The 21197-nt window shown below is 37.9% G+C and overlaps 1 protein-coding gene across 1 annotated transcript in view; it reads left to right on the forward strand.

Moving 5' to 3' along the window:
• Positions 1-21197, forward strand: part of LOC112993412 (succinyl-CoA:3-ketoacid coenzyme A transferase 1, mitochondrial) — an 80129-nt gene that overhangs the window by 18968 nt on the left and 39964 nt on the right. The window contains exons 6-7 of the mRNA XM_064502173.1: positions 1546-1652; positions 6562-6622. Of these exons, the coding sequence (XP_064358243.1) occupies positions 1546-1652; positions 6562-6622 (168 nt within the window). The remainder of the gene's footprint in view (positions 1-1545; positions 1653-6561; positions 6623-21197) is intronic.

Consider the following 21197-nt stretch of genomic DNA (forward strand, 5'->3'; position numbering starts at 1 on the left):
TTTTCTGAGGCAGTAGTGGTTTTTACCTTGATGTTTTTTTTGTATTCTTTTGCTTTCTTTTCTGCAATGGTTTCTAGCAATATGCAATATTTGGTAATGAAAGTGCTTGTTGAAGAAGTTAGGGTTTGGTTATTGTGTAATCCGTATTTTAAGGAATATTAGTTTTACTTCTAGCTCTGTTTTTCATGGGAATGTCCATATTCTTTGGAACTGAGGTCTTAGATACAGGTCTACATAGACTTGGGGAATTCTCTCATAAAGCAAGGTGGGGAAGAAAAATGTTCTTGAAGAAGCCACAGTCTGCAGTGTGGCTGGAGGGTATTTGATGATCTCGGGCACCTTGACAGAGAATGAGGAGAGCATAGGGACATAGCCCAGCTAACTTCATGTTGGAGGATTGAGCTGGCTTCACAGAGTGTGAAAATTGGCCTTGTTTCCTAAAATTCATCTAATAATATAAAAAGAATTACTTTTGTCTTCCTCCTTTTTGACTGTTTTTTATCTTTGAGTTTTATTTCTGTATGCATTGTAACACAGTTCTTCATGAATCATTTTAAAAATAATCTCAATCCCTATTTTAAGGATTTAACAAGATCTAGTACCTTTTCTTGGGGTATCAGTAATCAGATGGATTAAATACATATACCCTGAGTTTACCCATGTTCTTTGAAATATTCTTTGAAACCAAAACTGATTTCCAGTGACATTCAGTTCTGCCTTTATCCTATGAAATGGTTCAGTGTTGAGCTTCACTTGAGATTGTGAAGAGAACTCAATTATGTTTTAGAGAATTTAGGAATAAGTTTGCCAGAATACATTTGTTAGACTTACTCAGTTTCTACATTAAATATAATTCTGATGTTTTGGATTGCGTCCCTCACCCAGTTGTTACAAATGAGCTTGCCGATGAATTGCAAAAACTTTTACCTTGATAATAAGAGATTCTTCCTCTATTTATTTTTACAAAATGAATTTAGTTTTATGGAGATTTTAAAATATTAGCTGTTTGTCAGTTATATGTTTTGGCTTCATGAACAATATCATTAAAAATATTGATCATAAATGCAGAGATGACCAAATGAAATTCAGCCTGTCAGCTGAAATGAACGGATGATCTGAATTGAGTACTCTGCCTCAAATCCTCTTTCTTTAGATTTGGGGTCTCTGCTGATGGGCGTACTTTTCCCACAGTGAATATGAACTTTTTCAAAGTTCTGCTTTAGCACTTCAGTTTTTAGTTAGCTGGTAGATATGCAACAAAAAGCATGTTAAATTCCAGTAGATGGAGCAGCAGGAACATGCATCTGATTCTCGCTGTGTTTCAGTAAACAGGGACACTAAAGAGTATGCTAAATTTGTGTTTTACAGCTTTTCCATACTTCTCTGTGTTTACTTACTTGAGCTACAGTTTTTCAGATAAAATTGTACATAGATGAAAAAGAAATCTAAATATAATAGACTATAAAATTAATCCCATAAAATAAGTATTATGTGAGAGAGCTGTTTGAAGAAACTTGTATCTCAATAGTGTACTTTTCTCTATAGGTGCGAGAATTTGATGGTCGTCACTTTATTATGGAGAAGTCAATTACAGGGGATTTTGCTCTTGTGAAGGCATGGAAGGCTGATCGTGCAGGAAACATCATTTTCAGGTATGGCTTGTTTACCGGTAGGAAAAGATTCTTTAATGGTTTAGATAATGAAAGAGAAAGAGAATCCTGTCTCCTATGCGATGGCAAAATAGTGTTTTACTGACTTCACTTTCATCCATATTGCATTTCCCTACTGTCAAATGATACTGCTATAAAAAACCAAAATATAATTGCCTTTTCTAATGACTTCTGAGAATTCAAATGCGGCTGGTATTAACTACGAATACATTGGTAGTTAAAAATGAGGCATAGCAGATAAAAGCCATTATGTTGACTATTGAGAAACATAATGACATTCTATTCACATTGCAATTTTCATGTGAGAGTTTGGGTCCTGTTTCTTGTACATCTGAAAGCTGACCCAAGAAGTGTAGGTTCATACACATCAGAACAGAGAGGAGCTGAATTATTCTCCTGGCCAGTAAGTAATGAGAAAGCTTAATTCCATTCCCAGAAAAGAGAGTGTTTAAAATGTGTTTAATCTCAGTGCTGCAAGGAGAGGCATTATATGAATTTAAACATCTTTTGTAGGAAAAAGCTTACACTTGACTTTACAAGCTTCAAAGCTTATAGCTTGTAGTGAAAAGATTGTGCTAGCTAAATAAATAACATTTATCTAGGTTGTTACACTGGTGCTGTGGTTTGTCCTGAGTTGAAGGAGAGGTTTGCTTATGTTTAATGTCTGGTCTTTATTTGTTTGTTTTATGGCTATCAGATGAGAAGGTAAGTGCTGTAGCAATCAGTTGCAGATTACTGCAAGAAAGTGCTGAATGATGCGGTCTGCCTTTGTACATATTAGAAGAAACAAGGAACTGAGAAAACAGCAGTGATAACCCAACTGTCCAGAAAATATATAGATAAAATAATATAAATATATATAAATATTTATATCTATAATAATTATAATATAGATAAAACAAAAAAAATGAAAGTGAAGAGAATTACTTTACACCCTCCACCCCCCACCACTTGATATATTGGCTTCCCCATTGGCAAGACAGGATTGCTTCTGATGGAAAATTGAACTTTCTTGTGTACACACACATAAGCTTGGCTGTTACACTGCTTTCCTTGGGCTCTGGGACATGGACTACAGGAAATGTCGTCTTTCTCCTTTGGTTTGTCTTTATCTTTGATCTTGAACCTCTCCTTTCTATGCCTCTACCCAGTGTCTGTCCCCTGATGCTTACTTGTCTTTGAATTTCTTTCATACCTCACAGATACAAATTGATTGTGTTCTCACTTTTCCCCTTGCATTTGCATCCTTTGGTCTCTTATTCTCACTTTACCTCTCCCCCCTGCTCCTTTCAGAAGTCTTCCTATCCTCTGGAATTCACACAGTACAGTTGATACCAGAACTAGTTCCATCTGGAGACTTAAAATCTTAGCTGCTCCTTTCAAATACTACTAATAGACGATGAAAGCACAACATTTAATGTCTTATTCCGTGTATAGCATTGCTAGTTTCAAAGAACTTGTTCATAATAAGCAGTGACCCATTCTCTTCTTGAATGGCACACACTGCCTGATGGTCTAGAACAGTGAAACAAACATAGGCTGTTCTTGTAGCCTGCTGGAGATGAGAGAAGGAAACTGGAGTAGATTAGAATATAACACTGTTAAATTTGTGACCTAGAAGTTGAAAAGGAGTATGTGTTTTTTGACATCATGCTCTGTTCTGCTTATGTCAGTGGAACCATTCCATAGTTATTTTTACTATATGACCTTTGTTTCCATTTGCTGAAGTATACCTAGGTTAGCACAGACTCTAGGCTTCCTCATATCTGCCAATGCTTTCACAGCAGTGGGATATTATTTATAGTGTATTTCCCATGACTCTGATATCTGTTGTACCAATAGGAGTGGAGTAAGAGTCTGCCAAGCTGTTAGTTACCCTCAAGCTAACAGCTTCTTTTATGTCTAAAGGATGTACTTAAACTATATTTAAACATATTTATTTGGACCACACAGGCCAGTGTAATTTTCTTTTTTGTCTGATCTTGTACCTGAAGCCATATTGATTCCTTGTTGATCCTGCGTGGATCTTCAATGGCACCAGGTCCTTTAGAAAGCAATTTTTAAACAAGGGTTTTTACATGAGGCTTTATGTCCCATTTCACTTTTGTTCCATACAATAGGCTGTGGCTGCCTTCCCTCCAGGTGTGTTTCTGCTGAGTAGATTTCTGCAACACAATCCTTGCCTAACAGGACCTGTTTTTTTGGTCCAGTAGATAATCATTCTTAGCTATAATGCACTGTCACAAAAACTAACGTTCCAAGACTCCTTCAGACTTGATGAAATATTCCACCTTATTCCTACGCAAGCTCTAAGGATGCATATGTGAGTGTATAACTTCGGTAGTCTGCTGTAGGTACTAGTTCTACTTAGCCAAACAGCTTGTCTCCAGGTCCTATAGCTCCCTCAGAGGAGCTTTTCTTCTTAGGACAACAGCAGGGAGCTCCACTGCGTATGTGGATATTCCACTTTGGCTGCATGCCCTTTTCACTTAGTATCACTCAGCTTTGGAGTTGTTTTGGCCTGATACACCCTCACCTTACAAGTGAAGGTGTGGTTTTGTACCATTATAAGTATGCTTTTGACATAGGAACAGAAAATTTGAAAGGGTATCTTGAGTTAGGCCCCTGCTATCACAGGCAGTCATGTCAGGTCATCTCTTCATCCTTCAGGTGGCTCTGAAATACACTAGTTCAGCTCATGTCTGAAGTGTCTTTTCACCCCTGTGCCATGAGGTACATAGTTGATGTACTTCATTATTTTGTCTTATTGTGAACTAGTTTGCTATCTCTGCCTTTAGGAGAAAAGCTGCTCTGATGCCTATGGGTCAACTTAGAAGTCCTTTGCTGGAACAATGAATTTGGTATGCATTGCTGAGTCTAGATATCCAGTACAGTACCTTAAAATGAAAAGCTAGACTTAGCTAGCTAATTTCTGGATTTCATAGCCCCAGAACCTAAACATTATTCTGTGTTGGAAAGTAAGTTTAATACTTCTGTCCCCCGCCCTTTTTTTTTCTTCTGGATTGATGTGTTCTTCAGAATTAAGACCTTTGAGGTAAATTTGCTCTTATAGAAGACTGCTTTCTCTGAAGCAACTTTACTAACACAAGAACATTTCAAAATGAAGAAACTTTTATAAATAGAGTGGGAATCAAGCCCATCAACTCTTCTTAATTTGCCTCTGGAATTTTTTCTTCTTGTAACTTTTTCTCTTATGTGAAAATAATTTTATATCAATTTCTTATACAGGCAGGTCAACCAATAAGACCTTGTGAAAGACCTTGACTCAGAAAAGTAGTCATTTGGGAACAAATGCTGAATTCTTTGTTGAAGAATTCTTCTTCTCTGCTTCTTCCCTCCCCCATCTGTATCCTTCTATTTCAATTCAGCTTTTGTAACTTTATTTTTCATCTCATTTTCTGCTCTGCCTAGTTTAGAGCTATATTTCCCTAAATTGCTGCCAGCTAGTGTTGTATTCATGCACTGAGGGAAGAATATAAACTTGAATAATTTTTTATGCTTTCCTCTTCTTACATTCTTTTGTGTTTACACAGCCACAGAGGGAACCAACGGACAAAATATCTTGTCCCTCCCTTAGCCTCTGCTAGAGGCTTTACAGTTGCTGTATATTTCTAATAAGACAGTCCTGCCCCAGATATGTGCCTTGGAGTACAGTTTTCATTCTGTCCTCCTGCTTTACAAATCATCTTAAAGCTGCACGGTAGGTGCTGCACCTCGGCATTTGGGCAACCCCGCCTCTCCCAAGACCACGAGGGGGCAGCAGCACCCCAAAGTTCGGCATGGTTATAGCGCTAGGAGCAGTCCCTGGACCAAAGGGGGAAGAAAGGAGGAAAATGCGTTGGAAAACAAGGAGAGTCAGTGGAAAAAAATACTGCCATAGAAAGGGAAAAAATGAGGTTTTAACTTTCCCCCCCCCCCCAATACAAATCAAAAGCAAGCTCTTTCCTTTTTAATTGGGGAGGACTCTAATCCAAGATACAGGACACACATGTGCAGGTCCCTGCCTCACCTAGCTCATGGCAAACACTTGAACCTCAGTTGCATACATTTTGATGAAAAAATTTCAAGAATGGTACTTTTTAAAAGAGAAAAATGCTGAGAAGCTATCAGCAGAACTCCACCAAAATATGTCTCATTGATTCAAATATTATGCCCCACGGCTGTTTGCTTCCTGGAAAATAGAGGGGCTGACATGGGTCTTCTGTTGTTCCTTCTGTCCGGTAGGATCTGGCTGCAGATCCTGGTGTAGTTATGTATGTCATGTGTCCCTTTTCCTTCCTAGAGATTATTTTTTCCTTTTTACAGAAGTAATGCAATTAAGACAAATGCCAGAGGCTTGTAGTGAGTATCAAAACTGGCACAGCTTTTTTAATCAGGAGAATTGGATTAAATTTGCTGTTGCACAGAATGCTAGCCCAAGTCCATATAGCTGCCTACAGTGAATTTTGAAGGCATGTGTGGGACTTGAGAGGTTGTTAGGCCCTATGCTGGCCTCCTGGCTGAGATAAATATCATTCTGTGTACAGTGAAGTAATAGGAAAGGACATTGTACACAGCTTTCTGTTGCTCTTGGATTTGATAAATGAAGATATCAGTAGCATAGCCCATTTCAATATAGCAATGTGCTGATTAAAAGTTCCAAGGAGCTGTAATTAATACTTGCTAGTGTAGCAAAATACAGTTTAATTTCATATGCATTCTACAGAGTTCTGCAATATTTTTTCCTTCTTCGCTTTTTTTATTAGTTTTCTGGCTATTTGGCAAAAAGATTTGTGTTGTTTATTTTACAGAGATACTTGCAGTAGTTAGTTCTGAGAGGTGTTTCCATGTACATTTATAACTTTTAATAGTAATTCATTTTCTTTCACAGGAAAACTGCAAGAAACTTCAACCAACCTATGTGCAAAGCTGCCAAGACAACTGTGGTGGAGGTAGGGAACTGAAATGTACCAAGTCCCCTGTAGGCACCAACCCTTTGGTTTGTGTGGCATTCTGGGGACGGAGTTCCTGTCTTTGACTAACTGTGGTGGATTTCAGACTATGGACAATGGTCTCATCGTTCTTTGTTGATCGTGTTAGGAGTAGCCAAGTCAACGTGCTCGGTTTTAATGATTAGTTTACTAGCGTTCCTCCAATTATTGTTTCTCTGATCCCGGCCAGGCCTTTGTGCTCACTGTGATTAGCCTTTGGGAGGGAGACATGGGAACAGGCTTCAAATATGTAAAAGGATGTTAAAATAAAAGATTATGTGGATAAAAGATGAAACAGTAGGCTTAGGCTGTGTCTGAGAAGAATCACATAAGAAATTATGAAAAATGTCCTGATAATAAAGATAAATACATACCAGTATAGACTGGGCAGGTCATGGAGCTTTCACAGTAGAGACCTTTAAAAGTAAGTTAGATAAATATCAGTCATGACATAGAGACATTTGGTCATGCTTCTGGTAAAGGGATGGACTATATGATCTAGAAGTTTCTTCCAGGCTTTCTCACTTCATTTTTTTTGTTTGGTCCTTTTTCCTTGCTGTCTAAAAATAAAATGTTTAAAAGCATGGAGCAGCCTACACTGGAAATATATTGGTGACTGAAGAGTTGCTAAGGCAAAGTAATGTCTAAAAGATAGACTGCTCTTCTGGCTTTTTCTCACTCCATGGTAAGTTTTTATGAGCCTAATAAAAGCTAAATAAGATTTTACAATAAGATCAAGAGAAACTATTCTGGAACATGTTTAGTAAGTTCTAAATGGAAGAGGCTTGTGTTTCTTCAGATTTTTTTTGTAAAAACTTATCTGGAAAAGATGTTTGTTATATAAACGTCTCTGGATAATACATTTTGGAACTTGAGTTATTTCTTTGTGTTGCACAGAGCAACAATACTGTATGGCAAACAATACGGTATGATTTCCCTTAGAATTTGTCACTTGAATTACAGTGACAATTCAGCAACAATATATGAATTTTCATAATTGATTTTCAAGAAGGGCTTAAAACATTTTTCTATTTAAAAATGAAATAAAGAATCCTTTATCATTTCTCTTCCTTCTATTCACTTGCCCTTCATACTTTGTTCATACTCTGGTGTTTAGAGAATTTAAGTAGATCAAAGCCTTCCACCTACATTCCATCTCATTTTCTCTTTCTACTGTTCTTTCCACATATGATGGGGTAGAATTTTCTTGTCAGTGAACAGTAATTATGTGACATCCTTCTTGCTATAATTCCACTTAAGAGTATTTAGTTGCTCTGCCATGAACGGTGTCCACCTCGAGTTTGTTGCATTTTCAATACCATTTAAAACCTGATATGCTTTTTGCAGAATAGCACACTAAAATTATTTTTCCACTGTAGTTTTTATGGACAAATTAATGGGCAGAGAAGCATAACTAGAGAGTTAGGGAAAACAGCTATTTCAGACTAAATGCAGCGCCTTGTTAGCTGAACTTTTAAATGTCTTGCTTCCAGAGTGGAATCCAGAGTGTTGTGCTAGGATTTAAGAGCTTGGATCTGAGGCATTGGAAAGAGATATCTCGATATGGCATCTAGAACATCCTGAGCACTGAGTGTAGTCAGCCTGCAGATGTCTAGAGCTAATCACCAGGGAACTGAGGAGGCTGAAGGGAGTTTCATCCCTGTTTACCAATTGTGTCTGATGCTGCTGCTTCCTTCTTAGGATTTATTATTCCACCAGTCTTTCCCCAGATTTCTTTCAGTTTCTGATCATTGATTAAAAATATGGAATGGCATTGAGCATGGTGAGATCCCTGCCAAGAAGAATATAAAATACTGGGAATTCAGTCTCAGGATATCTGTTAATCTAGTGAAAGTGGGAAGTGCACTGGGAATTGATTGCTTTTGTTAACCTGCCCTTTTAATATATCCTATGGAGCTGTGAAATATGCAGACAAAACTGTGCTTGCACAGTAGAAAGCACATTTTTTTCTTTAATATTTTAAACCTGCTGTTCCCTAGTTAAGGTCAGTGTGGCAATTTATACTGTTTTAGGTGAAATATGGATAGACACTTAATTTTTGTAAGAATTCAGAGGTGAAAGGAATTGGCAGCATTGAGGAATGTGGAGGATAAGAGCAAAGAGACCCCCCCCCCCCCAAAAAAAAAAAAAACCCAAACCCAATAGCTATTGCTTGCCTAAAAATTTTACTGTGTTGTGAGGAATGATACTGTCTGTGCATAGAGAGGCTTCCGAAGGAGGGGGAAATAAAGTTGTTCTGTTACCGGTTATGTCTGTGGCACATGGTTGAAGGCTATGGGTTTTAGAATTCCCTTAGAGCAAGCTTCAGATTAAAGTATCTGACCCTAAGCATTGTTTATTTTAACTAATAAAATGGTCAGAGGTATCTGTAGTGAACCAAATGCAGTAGTCTTTTTGACATTAGAAATGTATCAAATGTAAACTTCTGCTAAGGAAATACAAGAGGCTTATAAACTGTACAGATATTTGGGACTGTTTGGTTTGTTTTTGTTTTTCTAAGTGATAGGAAGTAGAACCTGATAACATGCATGATAATAAGGATGTTTGCACTTTTCTGTGCAAAGTGAGGCACTTTCTGTAGAGGTCTGATGATGCTGTGTCTACAGGAATTTCTACTTTAAATTTAAAGATAACCAGTTCTGAAGGTCAAAAAGAAGTTTTAAGTGAAAGGTATGATTCATGTTATTTGTAAGGTAACGGTTGCAGGGAAAACTGTTAAATAATCCAGCAAGATTAGTTACTTCGGCTTTGTCTGTATGTGAAAACCAAGTGATACAAGAGTTAAGCTGTTTTTTAGTTCTTCTACAGTGTTGCATTCCAAAAAGATACCGTATTTGGTATATTCACATCTCACTTCATCTCACATAAGCACTTGCAGTTGCAGCTATAGCTGTGCGTGTGGACCTGGGCCCTGCTGTGCACGTTCTGCCTGAGTCCTTCAGGTCTTTCAGAGCTACAAACACTTCCCTGCTCCTCTGGCATAGGTACTCCTATTGCAAGGACAGGGAACTTGGGAAATCAGTCAATCTTTAAAAAAAAAAAAAAGAAAAAGAAAGAAAGAAAAGGGCAATCACAAGTTATATACAAACCCCGAGCATTTGTCCAGGGGCAGAGAAAGGACTTGGCATGTGAAAAAATATGAAGGTTTGTGTGGTCTTATATATGTAGCAGCATTTCAAATGCTCTCTGCTGTATGAGGGACTTGTCTGCTGAATTCACCAGGCAGCACTGCTGTTAGGCCTCTTAACAGGCCCATACCCCATGTTATGAATTGTGTAATAGGAAATGAAATGGTGTTTCAGGAAGGCCTTTTGGATGTGTGGTCTGGAGTGCCGGGGAAGGGCTGTGATACAAGGCTGCTTCCAGAGAAGTGTGTCTTGCTGCAGAAGCTCCTGTAAGCAGTGTCCCACTGGGAGGGACAGCTTTGGCTGTGACGCTTCTTTTTTGGAGACTATCAAGGCAAGCTGAAGCCACAGGAAAAAACATGGTGTGATTGTGCCAGGTGTGAGTGTCATGACAACACAGGAGAGGTGAAGGGTGATTTAGTCTCAGGCTGTCATTCTTTGCCCGGGAGAGTACATAAACATCCATAATGGCCATAAACATCCCTAAGCTGCTGTGTGTTCCCCGCCACTGTTATTCTTTGCTGAGAGACCTACAGAATACTTGTCCCTGGTGAGGTGGTTTGAGATCTCAGCCACTGCCATGATATAAATGTTTGGTAGTGGTAATAGTCAATATGTTTAAAAATATTTATAGACAGGCTGTTTGGATATCCAGTTTGAATAATTTTTTTGTTCAGATTGCAGGAGGATGGCTAAATATATTTCCCTGTGTAAACAGCATTTCCACCTCAAATAATATCAGGGGAGGAAAAAGAAGAGTGTACTTTCTCATAAAAATGCATTAAATAAAAATCATTAAACCCTGCGTTTTATCTCTGGTTGCCTAGTAACAACACAGCCACGTCAGTGAGCGCCATTATCTCAGGTACAACGAACTGTGCTGCACTGAGGGACAGAAGCAGACTGAAATAAGTCATTTGTATCCTACTATCTGCGCTAAATCATGGCATTGTGTTTTACTGAAAAATGAACTTTTCTTGTGCCTGATCCTCCAAACCTTTTAACACCAACATAACTTTCCTCAGATGCATAGTTGTATTCCAAGAAATTTTTCAGTGTTTTTGCACAGTGGTGGTTTACTGTAAAAAGCCTATAAGCTGTGTTTGAAGGTGGAATAAGAATTTAAGCCTCTTTTTCCTTACCTGAATGCCCCAGCCATGGAACTTGAAATTGTACCCTGGTACAGGAAAGAAATCTGAAATTGGGATGGGCACTGACTTTGCATTAGGATGGTTTTCTAGGGGACCCCGGATCAGGATTTGAGGCCCCGGAGGACAGGAAACCCATGTCTTTTTGCTTCAGTGCAAGTGCTTGAACCACTGAGCTGTAGTACAGCTAGAGCCTTTCTCGATATTGCTGTCCAGGCGCTCAGTGAGGATGGTGTGTGTGCTCAGGGATGGCAGCTGAGAGGGTATCCGAGCGGATTTCAGTGGGGGAATGTTTTGTTTGAGAAACCCATTTGGTATAGGATGGGCCCTGAGCTGCTTAGTCCAGCCACGTAATCAGAAGTTTTTGGCACAAGTGACAATAGAATTTGAGTTGCCATAGCAATTTACCAGTGTAAGTATGGAAAACTGCATCTTCAGTACCTAGGGGTTAGTCAGGGACTTTGACTGCATGATTGGGTTTTACATGCCTAAGTTCTGGCTAAATCCTGCATCAGACATGTTGGTCTGTCTGGATTTAGATAAACTTAAAATTAATAAAGTGAACCTAATTGTAGGGTATAGACATTCATTATAATCTCTCCTTCCAGACAAACCTGAGGTGAAAGTCATTAGAAGGAACACTTGAGGGAGAGTAACGATGAAATACAAGTTCATGATGCTTAGAAAACATAGAAGGGAGAACAGCAAAATATCAGGAATGACTCTTAGGAACACTGACCTCGTGAGCTTGTAGATTTGGTAGATGAAGCCTTCTGGAAGGTAAGAAGAAAAGTTAAGGAAAGACCTCGTTAAAGGCTTGAGAGTAAACTTTCGCACCAAGGAAAGAGCATTGGAGGAGCAGCAGGAGATAAATTTAACTTCAACATAGTCGTCACTATCATCTCAAACACGGAAACAAAAAGTTATGGAAAGTGACACCAAAGTTCGACTTCTGAGGATGAGCATTAAAAAAAAAAAGCCTAAGCACGTAGAGGCAAATTCAGAAAACTCAAATCCAGTATGAAATAAAAAAGACACAAAGGTAACAAGAAATTGTTATGAAAGTACATACATAGTGAGCTGGAAGACCAAGGACACTGGGACACTGATATTTCACTGCTCGATGAAGGGAGGGAAAATTACCAATGCAGAGTACAAAGAAGGCTGAAGCGTTTAATGTCTTTGCTGCTTCAGTCTTCAGTTGTGTTACAAAGCAGTTTGGTGGCTATTATGGTGCCCATCATAGAAGGTTCAGGAACAAGTCTGAGAAGGATCAGAGTTGAAATCCAGGGACTACTTGCACCTTTTTTTGGGGGGGGGGGGGGGACTCCTTGAACTGTTTGCACACCATTGCCACAGTAATTTTAGTTTGCCGTCTGCCCCCAGAAGTCCACACCTAGACTTCAGTGCTCTTTTATTGCTTTTATTTCCCTTAATTTGATTCCCATATTTGAATTCCCATATTTGATTCCTTATTTGCATACGCATGTGTTAATGAAAAGGTGAGACAGAACAACAACAACAAAACATTTTTACAGGCATTATGCAGACCATCTCCTGAGGATTTGAAAAGCACCCGATTAGACTGGGCTAGAAGGGAATTTATAAGGTAGTTCTTTCTACATTTAGTTAATATGCTTCTGATTTTCGGGAGAAGAAATTCTTTAATAGTCAAAGTGAACTATAGGTTTTTTTACTGTTGATTTTCATTATATATAACCTTTAATTATGTGGGTTCAGATTTGGCACTTCGTTGCTGAAGTAGTGAATGTTATGTTAAGTGGTTAAAATTAACAGCAGATCAAAATGTTGCTGGTTACTGACTTCAGACAGTTTTGCTTGCACACAGCATTGTGCTGAAAGAGCTGTATTTGTCTATTTTGTATTTGTATTTGCCATTTCAGTATTCAGCTTCAGAAGTTCATTGCAGATATGGTGAATATAATTTTCAATGACAAAAGTCCTTGAATCCTTGACATGTGTTAAGAGCAAATATGACACTCAAAATAATATGCTAAAGGAAGTTTATGGTTGATCGGTACATATTACATATTACCAGGCAGACAATGTCCTGTGAAAACTGATGGATAGCTTCCGCTTGCTCATAAAGCTACATTCTTTTTTTTTTAAGTAATAAATTGGTAGAAAGCACAGTATGTTGGGCATTTGAGGTGTATTTCATTAACAGTACTCATGTCCCATGTCATGAGAATTTGAAAATGGATAGGATTTTAAAATATTCTAGATTGAACTTTCTGTTGCATGTACTGCAATGAGTTCATGATGGTTCTTATGCCTTTCTTTTTGTAAGATGCATTAGTCAGAGATTTATCGGTTTTTGCATTTTAAATCACATTTCACATGATTATATCATTGAAAAATTGATGCAGAGATAGTTTCAGGCATAATTCAAGGAATTTATATGCATATATATACATACATATTATATATTTCTACTTTGTTTAAATGCTTTGCCTTTGTCTTAAAACAATAATCTGTTTTCCATTTCCAGTTATAAGTAACTTTTGTAGTTTCTAATGGAATTTATGAGTACAAAATGAGAAAGGTTTGACATTAAAACTCAAAGTCTTACAAAAAGTTAGTCCACAGTATGAGTGACTGCCTACTGATGTGGAGAACAAATGCATTTTTTCAGATGGCCAAAATACTGAGATTTGAAAAGTTGCAGCCTTGTAACTATTACTACTATGAGAATTTCGGAATAGTCATTCCAATTAGCAGCTCAGATTTTAATCTTCTGTTGCAGCATCTTTCTGTGCAAATGCTTTAAAACAGAATTATTCAGTGAAGAAACTGAGGATCTAAAGAGGACTAAAGGATTAAGATATCAAGGCTGTCTTGACTTAATATAACACTGGTTTTTCTTTTCATGTGTGAGAAGCCAGAGAAAGTGATACCTATTTTAAACAAGAGATTGTTTTAAGGTTTATGAAGATATTTTTTTGATTATAGAAAAGTGGAGACATTTCCCCATTTTGTCAACCTTTGCAATAAGTCAAAGGTATTATATCAGGGTTTTTTTCCATGTTGAAAGAAGCAGGGACAAGCAAAGAGCAGAGTTGGGACAGATATTCCTGATAAAAATGGGGACTATAGGTAGCTGATTTACTGTGTAAGCTAAAGCCCTCCTGGCTCTCCTGATAAAGCTGTAGGTGCTGAATTATTTCTCTGGCTTACTTGTGCATATGGATTTTGAATTTTGACAGGGATATTTGGTTAACATGGGTTCTAAACATAACAACCGGCAATTTGAAACTTGACTATCTATCCCTAAGACTTTTAAAGTGCTGAATTTCTCAGACACTCGAAGCATCAAGAGCTGCAAATGAAGGCACAAGCACATCTAGCAATTAGTTCTTTAAGTAAACTAAATCTCTTTTTAAAAATAGTTTCAGGTACTAATTTTTCCCCCAGTACTTTCAGAATAGACACATGCATTTTTATGCCTTTTTTTTTTTTTTTTTAACCTGTTTGAAATCCAGACTGGTGGAAGATATACTGATGTGTCCCATGGTTCACCTTGCTTTTTTTAAGTGAATTAAAGTATTTTGCACCTTCTTTTGCCATAGCTTTGTTCTGTTGTTCTTTTGCAGAGTGGTATCTTATGAGGAGTCTTGTAACTGGAGAAAAGATGGCACTGTGCTTCCTTCTGTAACATTTTGGGATGAGGCTAGCTAGGAAACAGACTTCCTAGCTTGGACAACAGCACATTCTTGGTGCTGTAATATTTCATCACCTCCCGTAGGCATTTAGAAGGGGTTAGGTGTTTTTTTGTTTGTTTGTTTTTGCCACTGATAATTAGAAAAGATACCCTCCCCTTCCCAAGTGGCCTGTCCCTTGATTCTCTTGAGCTGTCTGTGTATGTATTCAGTTTATTCTGGCATTCATGCACTGAGAGAAGTAAAAAGTAAAGCTATTTTTACATGTTTTTGTCTTGTATTTGAAAAAGATGTGACTGAAGATGTAGGGTGCTTCACTGATTCAAAATTAGAACTAATTGTGATTTTAAGACACTCCAGATCTAAGGCAGTAAATCTAGCTATGGTGCAAGTAGAAATGATCTGCTGCTTCTGATGAATTATGGCAGGTTCCATCAGGGTTGAATACACAGTAATCAAATTTGTCTGATTTAGTCATCTGCCAAGAAATTTATGAGAAAGAGGAGAACCACATGAGTTATAAGAAGTTGGCCACCCAACCACACACTTCAAGGGAGCATCTAGACTTTCAGATGCAAGAAGAACAAAAATTGCTAAATGAATGTAAAGGTTTCTGTGAGAGCTAATTTTTCTTTTTCAGTAATTTGGACAAATCAGAGACAGCAAAAATACCTATGATTAACGTATTTCTGTTTTTTAGGGGGGCTGGGGAAGGGAACGGTTGTATAGGGGTTATATTTGGCAGTTGAAAACCAATCAGTATGAGCTTGGTGTGCTTCAGCTATTATTCCCCCAATTAACAAATACACAGATAGAATAGAAAGCTTGGTGCGATTGGGAGATTAGAAATCATACTTGTTATGACTTTGAATATCAGATTTGCTAAAGACAATTCTTCACAGTTTTTGGAAGCAAATAAATTAGAATTTTCTCATTAGGTTCTGATAAACGAAATTTTTTTCTTCGGTGAAAGTCTGATTTAATACATTCATCTCAGTCTCAGCTTCAAAGAATATATTTGGTTCTGTGAAGCACTTTATTCTTGTTATTTATTCCCATGCATCTGGTGGTGTCTTTCCAAGCCGTGTTCAGGAAGGATAAGGTGCAGGTGTAAGAAAAGTTTTATTTTTCTTAATATTTGTTACTTACAATTTGTTGTTACCCAAATTCCTGTGATTTCTGAGCAAGTTATTGACACTGTTTAAACCTCACAACATAATACTACTGTCACTTCATTTTTTTTCTTCCAGTTTTTTCTTTGAAAAATATTTTGACTGCCTTCTTCCTGAAGTTTTATTGATATTGAATATTTGGGGTTTTTGGATACCTGCTATAGTTTTGAAGGTGAGATGCAACACAGTGCTCTCTTGTTGAGGAAAAAACAAAATAGTAGCATGCACTTTTTTTGGAAATCTTTATAAACTATTACTGTTTTTAATGAATATGTGGAATAAGGGGGACAACTAACACGTGCAGGTACCTAGGGTGCCATTTTGAGGTGATGTGTCTTTTTGTTTTCTTTAGTAAATTACCTGGGAGTTTGCTTTCTCTTCCTGGAGAGAACCGGCAACTTCATTTGTTACTAAATAGCTGCTGCTACATTGGTTCACTCTGATTACCTTACTGTGTATCTTGTGTTCAGCACAATCTGGGCTGATTCTTAGGTGTATTCCTTGAACTTCAGAGAGGTTAAGTTGGACTTGTATATCCTGAAAGATGCAAATAAATCTTTCAGATTTCTTTAAAATTTTCCACCTCTTCCATCAGCAATTAATTTTTTTAAAATCACTTCTGAAAGTAAAACTTAAATTTGTCTCTTGACCTTTGAGTTATATTCCTTTGAATCTGTAGGAGATGGGAGATCTCTTTCAGTCTCTCTTCATTTGTCATTTTTCTGATATGAGTAAGAAAATACAAGTCTTTTGTTGAGATTAAAGCTATTTGTTTAGGTTTCTGTTCTTTCTGATAATTTATGAATAATTTGAATTAAAAGGACAGTTACTTATTTTTACCTTCTAATCAGTTCAAAGATTTTCAGTCTAACATAATTTGCAAATAAGTAAGGAAGTACTGGAATAATTTACTTCAGGCAATGTAACTTTCGTTCGCAAAAATGTTAAATTATATCATTTTGATAGTTGATATTGTGAGCAGCTATTCTATTTGAAAGCGGAAAGATTAGGGATATGGCCTGTTTTCTTATTTGGCATATGTACCTAGTACAGATTAAGTAGGTTCTTTTGCCCTTAGTTAGCCATTAACGAATAAAGAATCTTTTCATGGATTGTGGGATTTTTATTTGTTTTTCCTCTGGCTCCTATCCTATTACATTGATTATTTTCAAAATAATTATGTAATGTAAGCTAAAAATTTATTTTCCAAAAATGCATTTTCTAGAGCTGTAACTATTGAGTGTAGATGGTTATGTTTCATTTTGTGTTAAGTACTGAACACAAATTGCGTGATTTCTAATTAAGACGTGATAACATAATTACGTTCCAGTTTCTGTTGTACTGCCAGCATCTAGTTGAGTCCAGTAAAATTCAGTATTGAACACTGTGAAATCACCTCATTTTATCTGGGCAGTGCAAGCTGCAAAATCTAATTGATTACAACCAGAGTGGGTTCATTGATGGCTTGCATCCAAACAACAAGATTTTAAGAAGGATTAAGAAAGTGATCACTTCCTGAAGTGATTCCTAAAGATTATTTTGAGAATGTTGTATTCTTGGGATTATTCCTTTGAGGAATTTCAGTATCTTCTGACTTTGAACATGACCTTGAAAGTTAAGAATATTGTATATGCTGGTTATGCTGAAATTTGACTAACTTGTACTGCCAGCATCTAGTTGAGTCCAGTAAAATTCAGTATTGAACACTGTGAAATCACCTCATTTTATCTGGGCAGTGCAAGCTGCAAAATCTAATTGATTACAACCAGAGTGGGTTCATTGATGGCTTGCATCCAAACAACAAGATTTTAAGAAGGATTAAGGAAGTGATCACTTCCTGAAGTGATTCCTAAAGATTATTTTGAGAATGTTGTATTCTTGGGATTATTCCTTTGAGGAATTTCAGTATCTTCTGACTTTGAACATGACCTTGAAAGTTAAGAATATTGTATATGCTGGTTATGCTGAAATTTGACTAACTTGTAAGTTCCTGAAGAAGTGCAGTTCATATGTATAGTAGAACTTTTTCAGAACCTGGCAACTATATTTGTCAGATTCTTTCATTCATGCATACATGCACACAGTTTTACAAATGGATAGCTTTGGCAGATAATCAAGTTTGCTGCTTCTTTTCTCTACAGTTGTTATCCCAGAACTGCTAGGCACGCGTACCAAGAGCAGATAATTTAGTGCAATCTGTATTCTTCTTTGCTGTCACCAGTACAGCATGGAGAAAGAGGTTAAAGACATGGAATGGAAAGTGATCGTTGGAGAAAACAGGGGAAGCAGTTGCAGAGAAACACAAAAGAAGAGATTAAGCCTGAGGCAACTAGATTGGAGGTAATTGAGGAGATTTAGAACAGAGAAAACAAAGGTAAAAAGAGTATAATGTAGGAAGAGCTCCTAAGTTATGAGAATCTGTAGCCATATGATGAAAAACCTGGGGGCAAACCTAGGAGATTTTTTTCAGCTTTGCTCCTCTAATGACCAGTTAGGACATGCAGCATGTCTGGCTGTTTTTTCTCTGGAGCGTTCACAGACCATAACAGTCTACTAGTAACCAAAAAAGATATAAAGATACATAGGATCTCCATTAGTATGGAAAAGACAAATAGAGAACAGCTGCATACTATTCCTATACTGCAAGAAGGAAATACCCAGTGAAATTACAAGACATGATGAGAAATATTTTTGACAGAATCACAGGATGGTTGATGTTGGAAAGGACCTCTGGAGACCATCCAGTCCAACCCCCCTGCTAAAGCAGGGTCACCTAGAGCACATTGCCTAGGATCATGTCCAGATGGCTTCTGAGTAACTCCAAGGAAGGAGACTTCACAACCTCTCTGGGCAACCTGTTCCAGTTCTCTGTCACCCTCACAGTAAAGACATTTTTCCTAATGTTCAGACAGAACTTCCTGTGTTTCAGTCTGTGCCTGTTGCCTCGTCCTATCACTGGGCATTACTGAAAAGAGTCTGGCCCCATCCTCTCTATGCCTTCCCTTCAGATACTTATACACATTGACAAGATCCTCCCTCAGTCTTCTCTTCTCCAGGCTGAAGAGTCCTAGCTCTCTCAGCCTTTCCTCATATGAGAGATGCTCCAGTCCCTTAATCATCTTAGTAGCCCTCTGCTGGACTTGTTCCAGTAGCTCCGTATCTCTCTTGTATTGGGGAGCCTTGAGCGGGACACAGTACTCCAGGTGTGGCCTCACCAGGGCTGAGTAGAGGGGGAGGATCATCTCCCTCAACCTGCCGGCCATGCTCTTCCTAATGCAGCCCAGGATACCATGGGCCTTCTTGGCCACCAGTGCACATTGCTGGTTCATGGTCAACTTGTTGCCCACCAGGACTCCCAGGTCCTTCTCCACAGAGCTGCTTTCCAGCAGGTCAGCCCCCAGCCTGTACTGGTGCATGGGGTTATTTCTCCCCTGGTGCAGGACCCTCCACTTCCCTTTATTGAACTCCATGAGGTTCCTCTCTGCCCACCTCTCCAGCCTGTCGAGGTCCCTCTGAATGACAGCACAGCCCTCTGGTGTGCCAGCCACTCCTCCCAGCTTTGTATCACCAGCAAACATGCTGAGGGTGCACTCTGTCCCTTCGTCCAGGTCACTAATGAATAAGTTGACACTAGTCAAACTGAGGAAATGCGATGATACAGAAAGTTTTGGGTGCCAAAGATGTACATGGCTACAGAAAGCTATTAATCAAATTCATGGTCTGTCAGAAGCTATGAAGCAAGATGGTGTGTGTCCAACCTCTGACTCAGGAAGTCCCTAAAATTCATGCTGCTAGAAGCTGGGAAGAGTATCACCAGAAGTATCACACTGTCTTTTAAGCTCCTGTGCTTTGCTAAGAAGGAGGGTTTATGGACTAGATGGAAGGACAATTAGTGTGTCACCCAGATGATCAGTTTGGTCAGACTGCAGGTTCTTTAATAAATATGAACTTTACAGATTTTACTTTACTCCTTCACCTCAGTCAATTTATGATGATATTTATTCCAAGCTCATTAGGTGAGCACAAATCAGTGATTATTACTGAGACATGCCTTTAACTGCTTAGTAGTTGTTTGCTTTTTAAAATTACTGTAGGTCTCTTCTTTAGGATGGATATCGACTGACTGTCATTTCACTTCAATGGGAGCTTGACAGGAGTAGAAATTTCATGGTCTAGCCTGATCACAGAATCAGAAAAGGGCAGAACTCTTCTGAGACTTTCAGAAGACCAGAGATGATCAGAAGAGCATCTATTTCGTCTCCCAGCATTCAGGCAGAATTGAGTAAATATTGACTCATTTTGCTCTTTCCTCCAGCCCAATACATGTTTGTATAGCTTGTTCTCAAGAATTTCAAGTGGCCAGTTTCCAGAATATATTCCACTGTTTTACAACATCAAAAGCTTTCTGTGATACTCAGCTTAATCTCTTTAAATTAAGGATGACTTTTTTTTCCCCCTTGATTGTCATTAGAATAGTTGATCACCATCCTCTTTCTGTCTGCCTTCAATCTTCTCTCAACTGGACGAAACAAACACCACTTCTCCTCATAGCCTTATTTTTTAAAATTCTTATGATTTTATATATGTTACAGTGAATTTTGTAGTGACATCCTGACTCTTCCTGCAGTGAACTGAAGAAATGTTCTAGTGAACTTGTCTCCAGCATCTACAGGGCTAAATTTGATTTCATTCTTCTGTTGTTATGGAGATCTGACCAGGTGTAATATTTTACCCTACTTATGTTCTGCTGAGTATTCTTTTTTTTTCAGTTTGAAGAACTGAAGGGTACCAGCATAAGGAAGATAGTGATAGAGAGCTTCAGTAAAGCCAATTTAAAAATAAGCTACTTAAAAATCACAGAATGATTGAGGTTGGAAGGGACCTCTGGAGATCATCTAGTCCAACCCCCAATGCATTGGTTTTGTTAAGCATGTGCCTGCTTGCTCATGTGCTCGTGCTCTCATCTTTTTTTTCCCCATAGTAAGGAATTATATTGTCATTTTTGCTTATAGCTTAGTTGTATGTAAACTGAGGTTTATGACTAAAACAGCTGAGAACATTTCACACATTATAAAGTATCTAGTTAGGCTGCAGAAATAAGTAAAAAAGGAAATACTCAAAGTTAAGGCCCTTTTTTTACTATTACTGTTAAGTGTTTTGGCATGATTAGGTGTGCCATTACAATTACCTTGCCAATTTTTGGTCAAGTATAAGTGTTCGTTATCTTACTGGAAGGTCATAATCTCCCAGGTACAACTTCTCTCTTTAAAAGCCTTTGGAAATTCTGAGGTAAAACTTTAGGAGAGTAGCTGAATTTCCATAAGCAAAAATAAACTAATTACTTGCTTAAAAAGGGAAGATTGGATGTAAATTACAGAAGGAAGTGATAT

The sequence above is a fragment of the Dromaius novaehollandiae genome, chromosome Z (genome assembly GCF_036370855.1).
Source record: "Dromaius novaehollandiae isolate bDroNov1 chromosome Z, bDroNov1.hap1, whole genome shotgun sequence".
NCBI lineage: Eukaryota > Metazoa > Chordata > Aves > Casuariiformes > Dromaiidae > Dromaius > Dromaius novaehollandiae.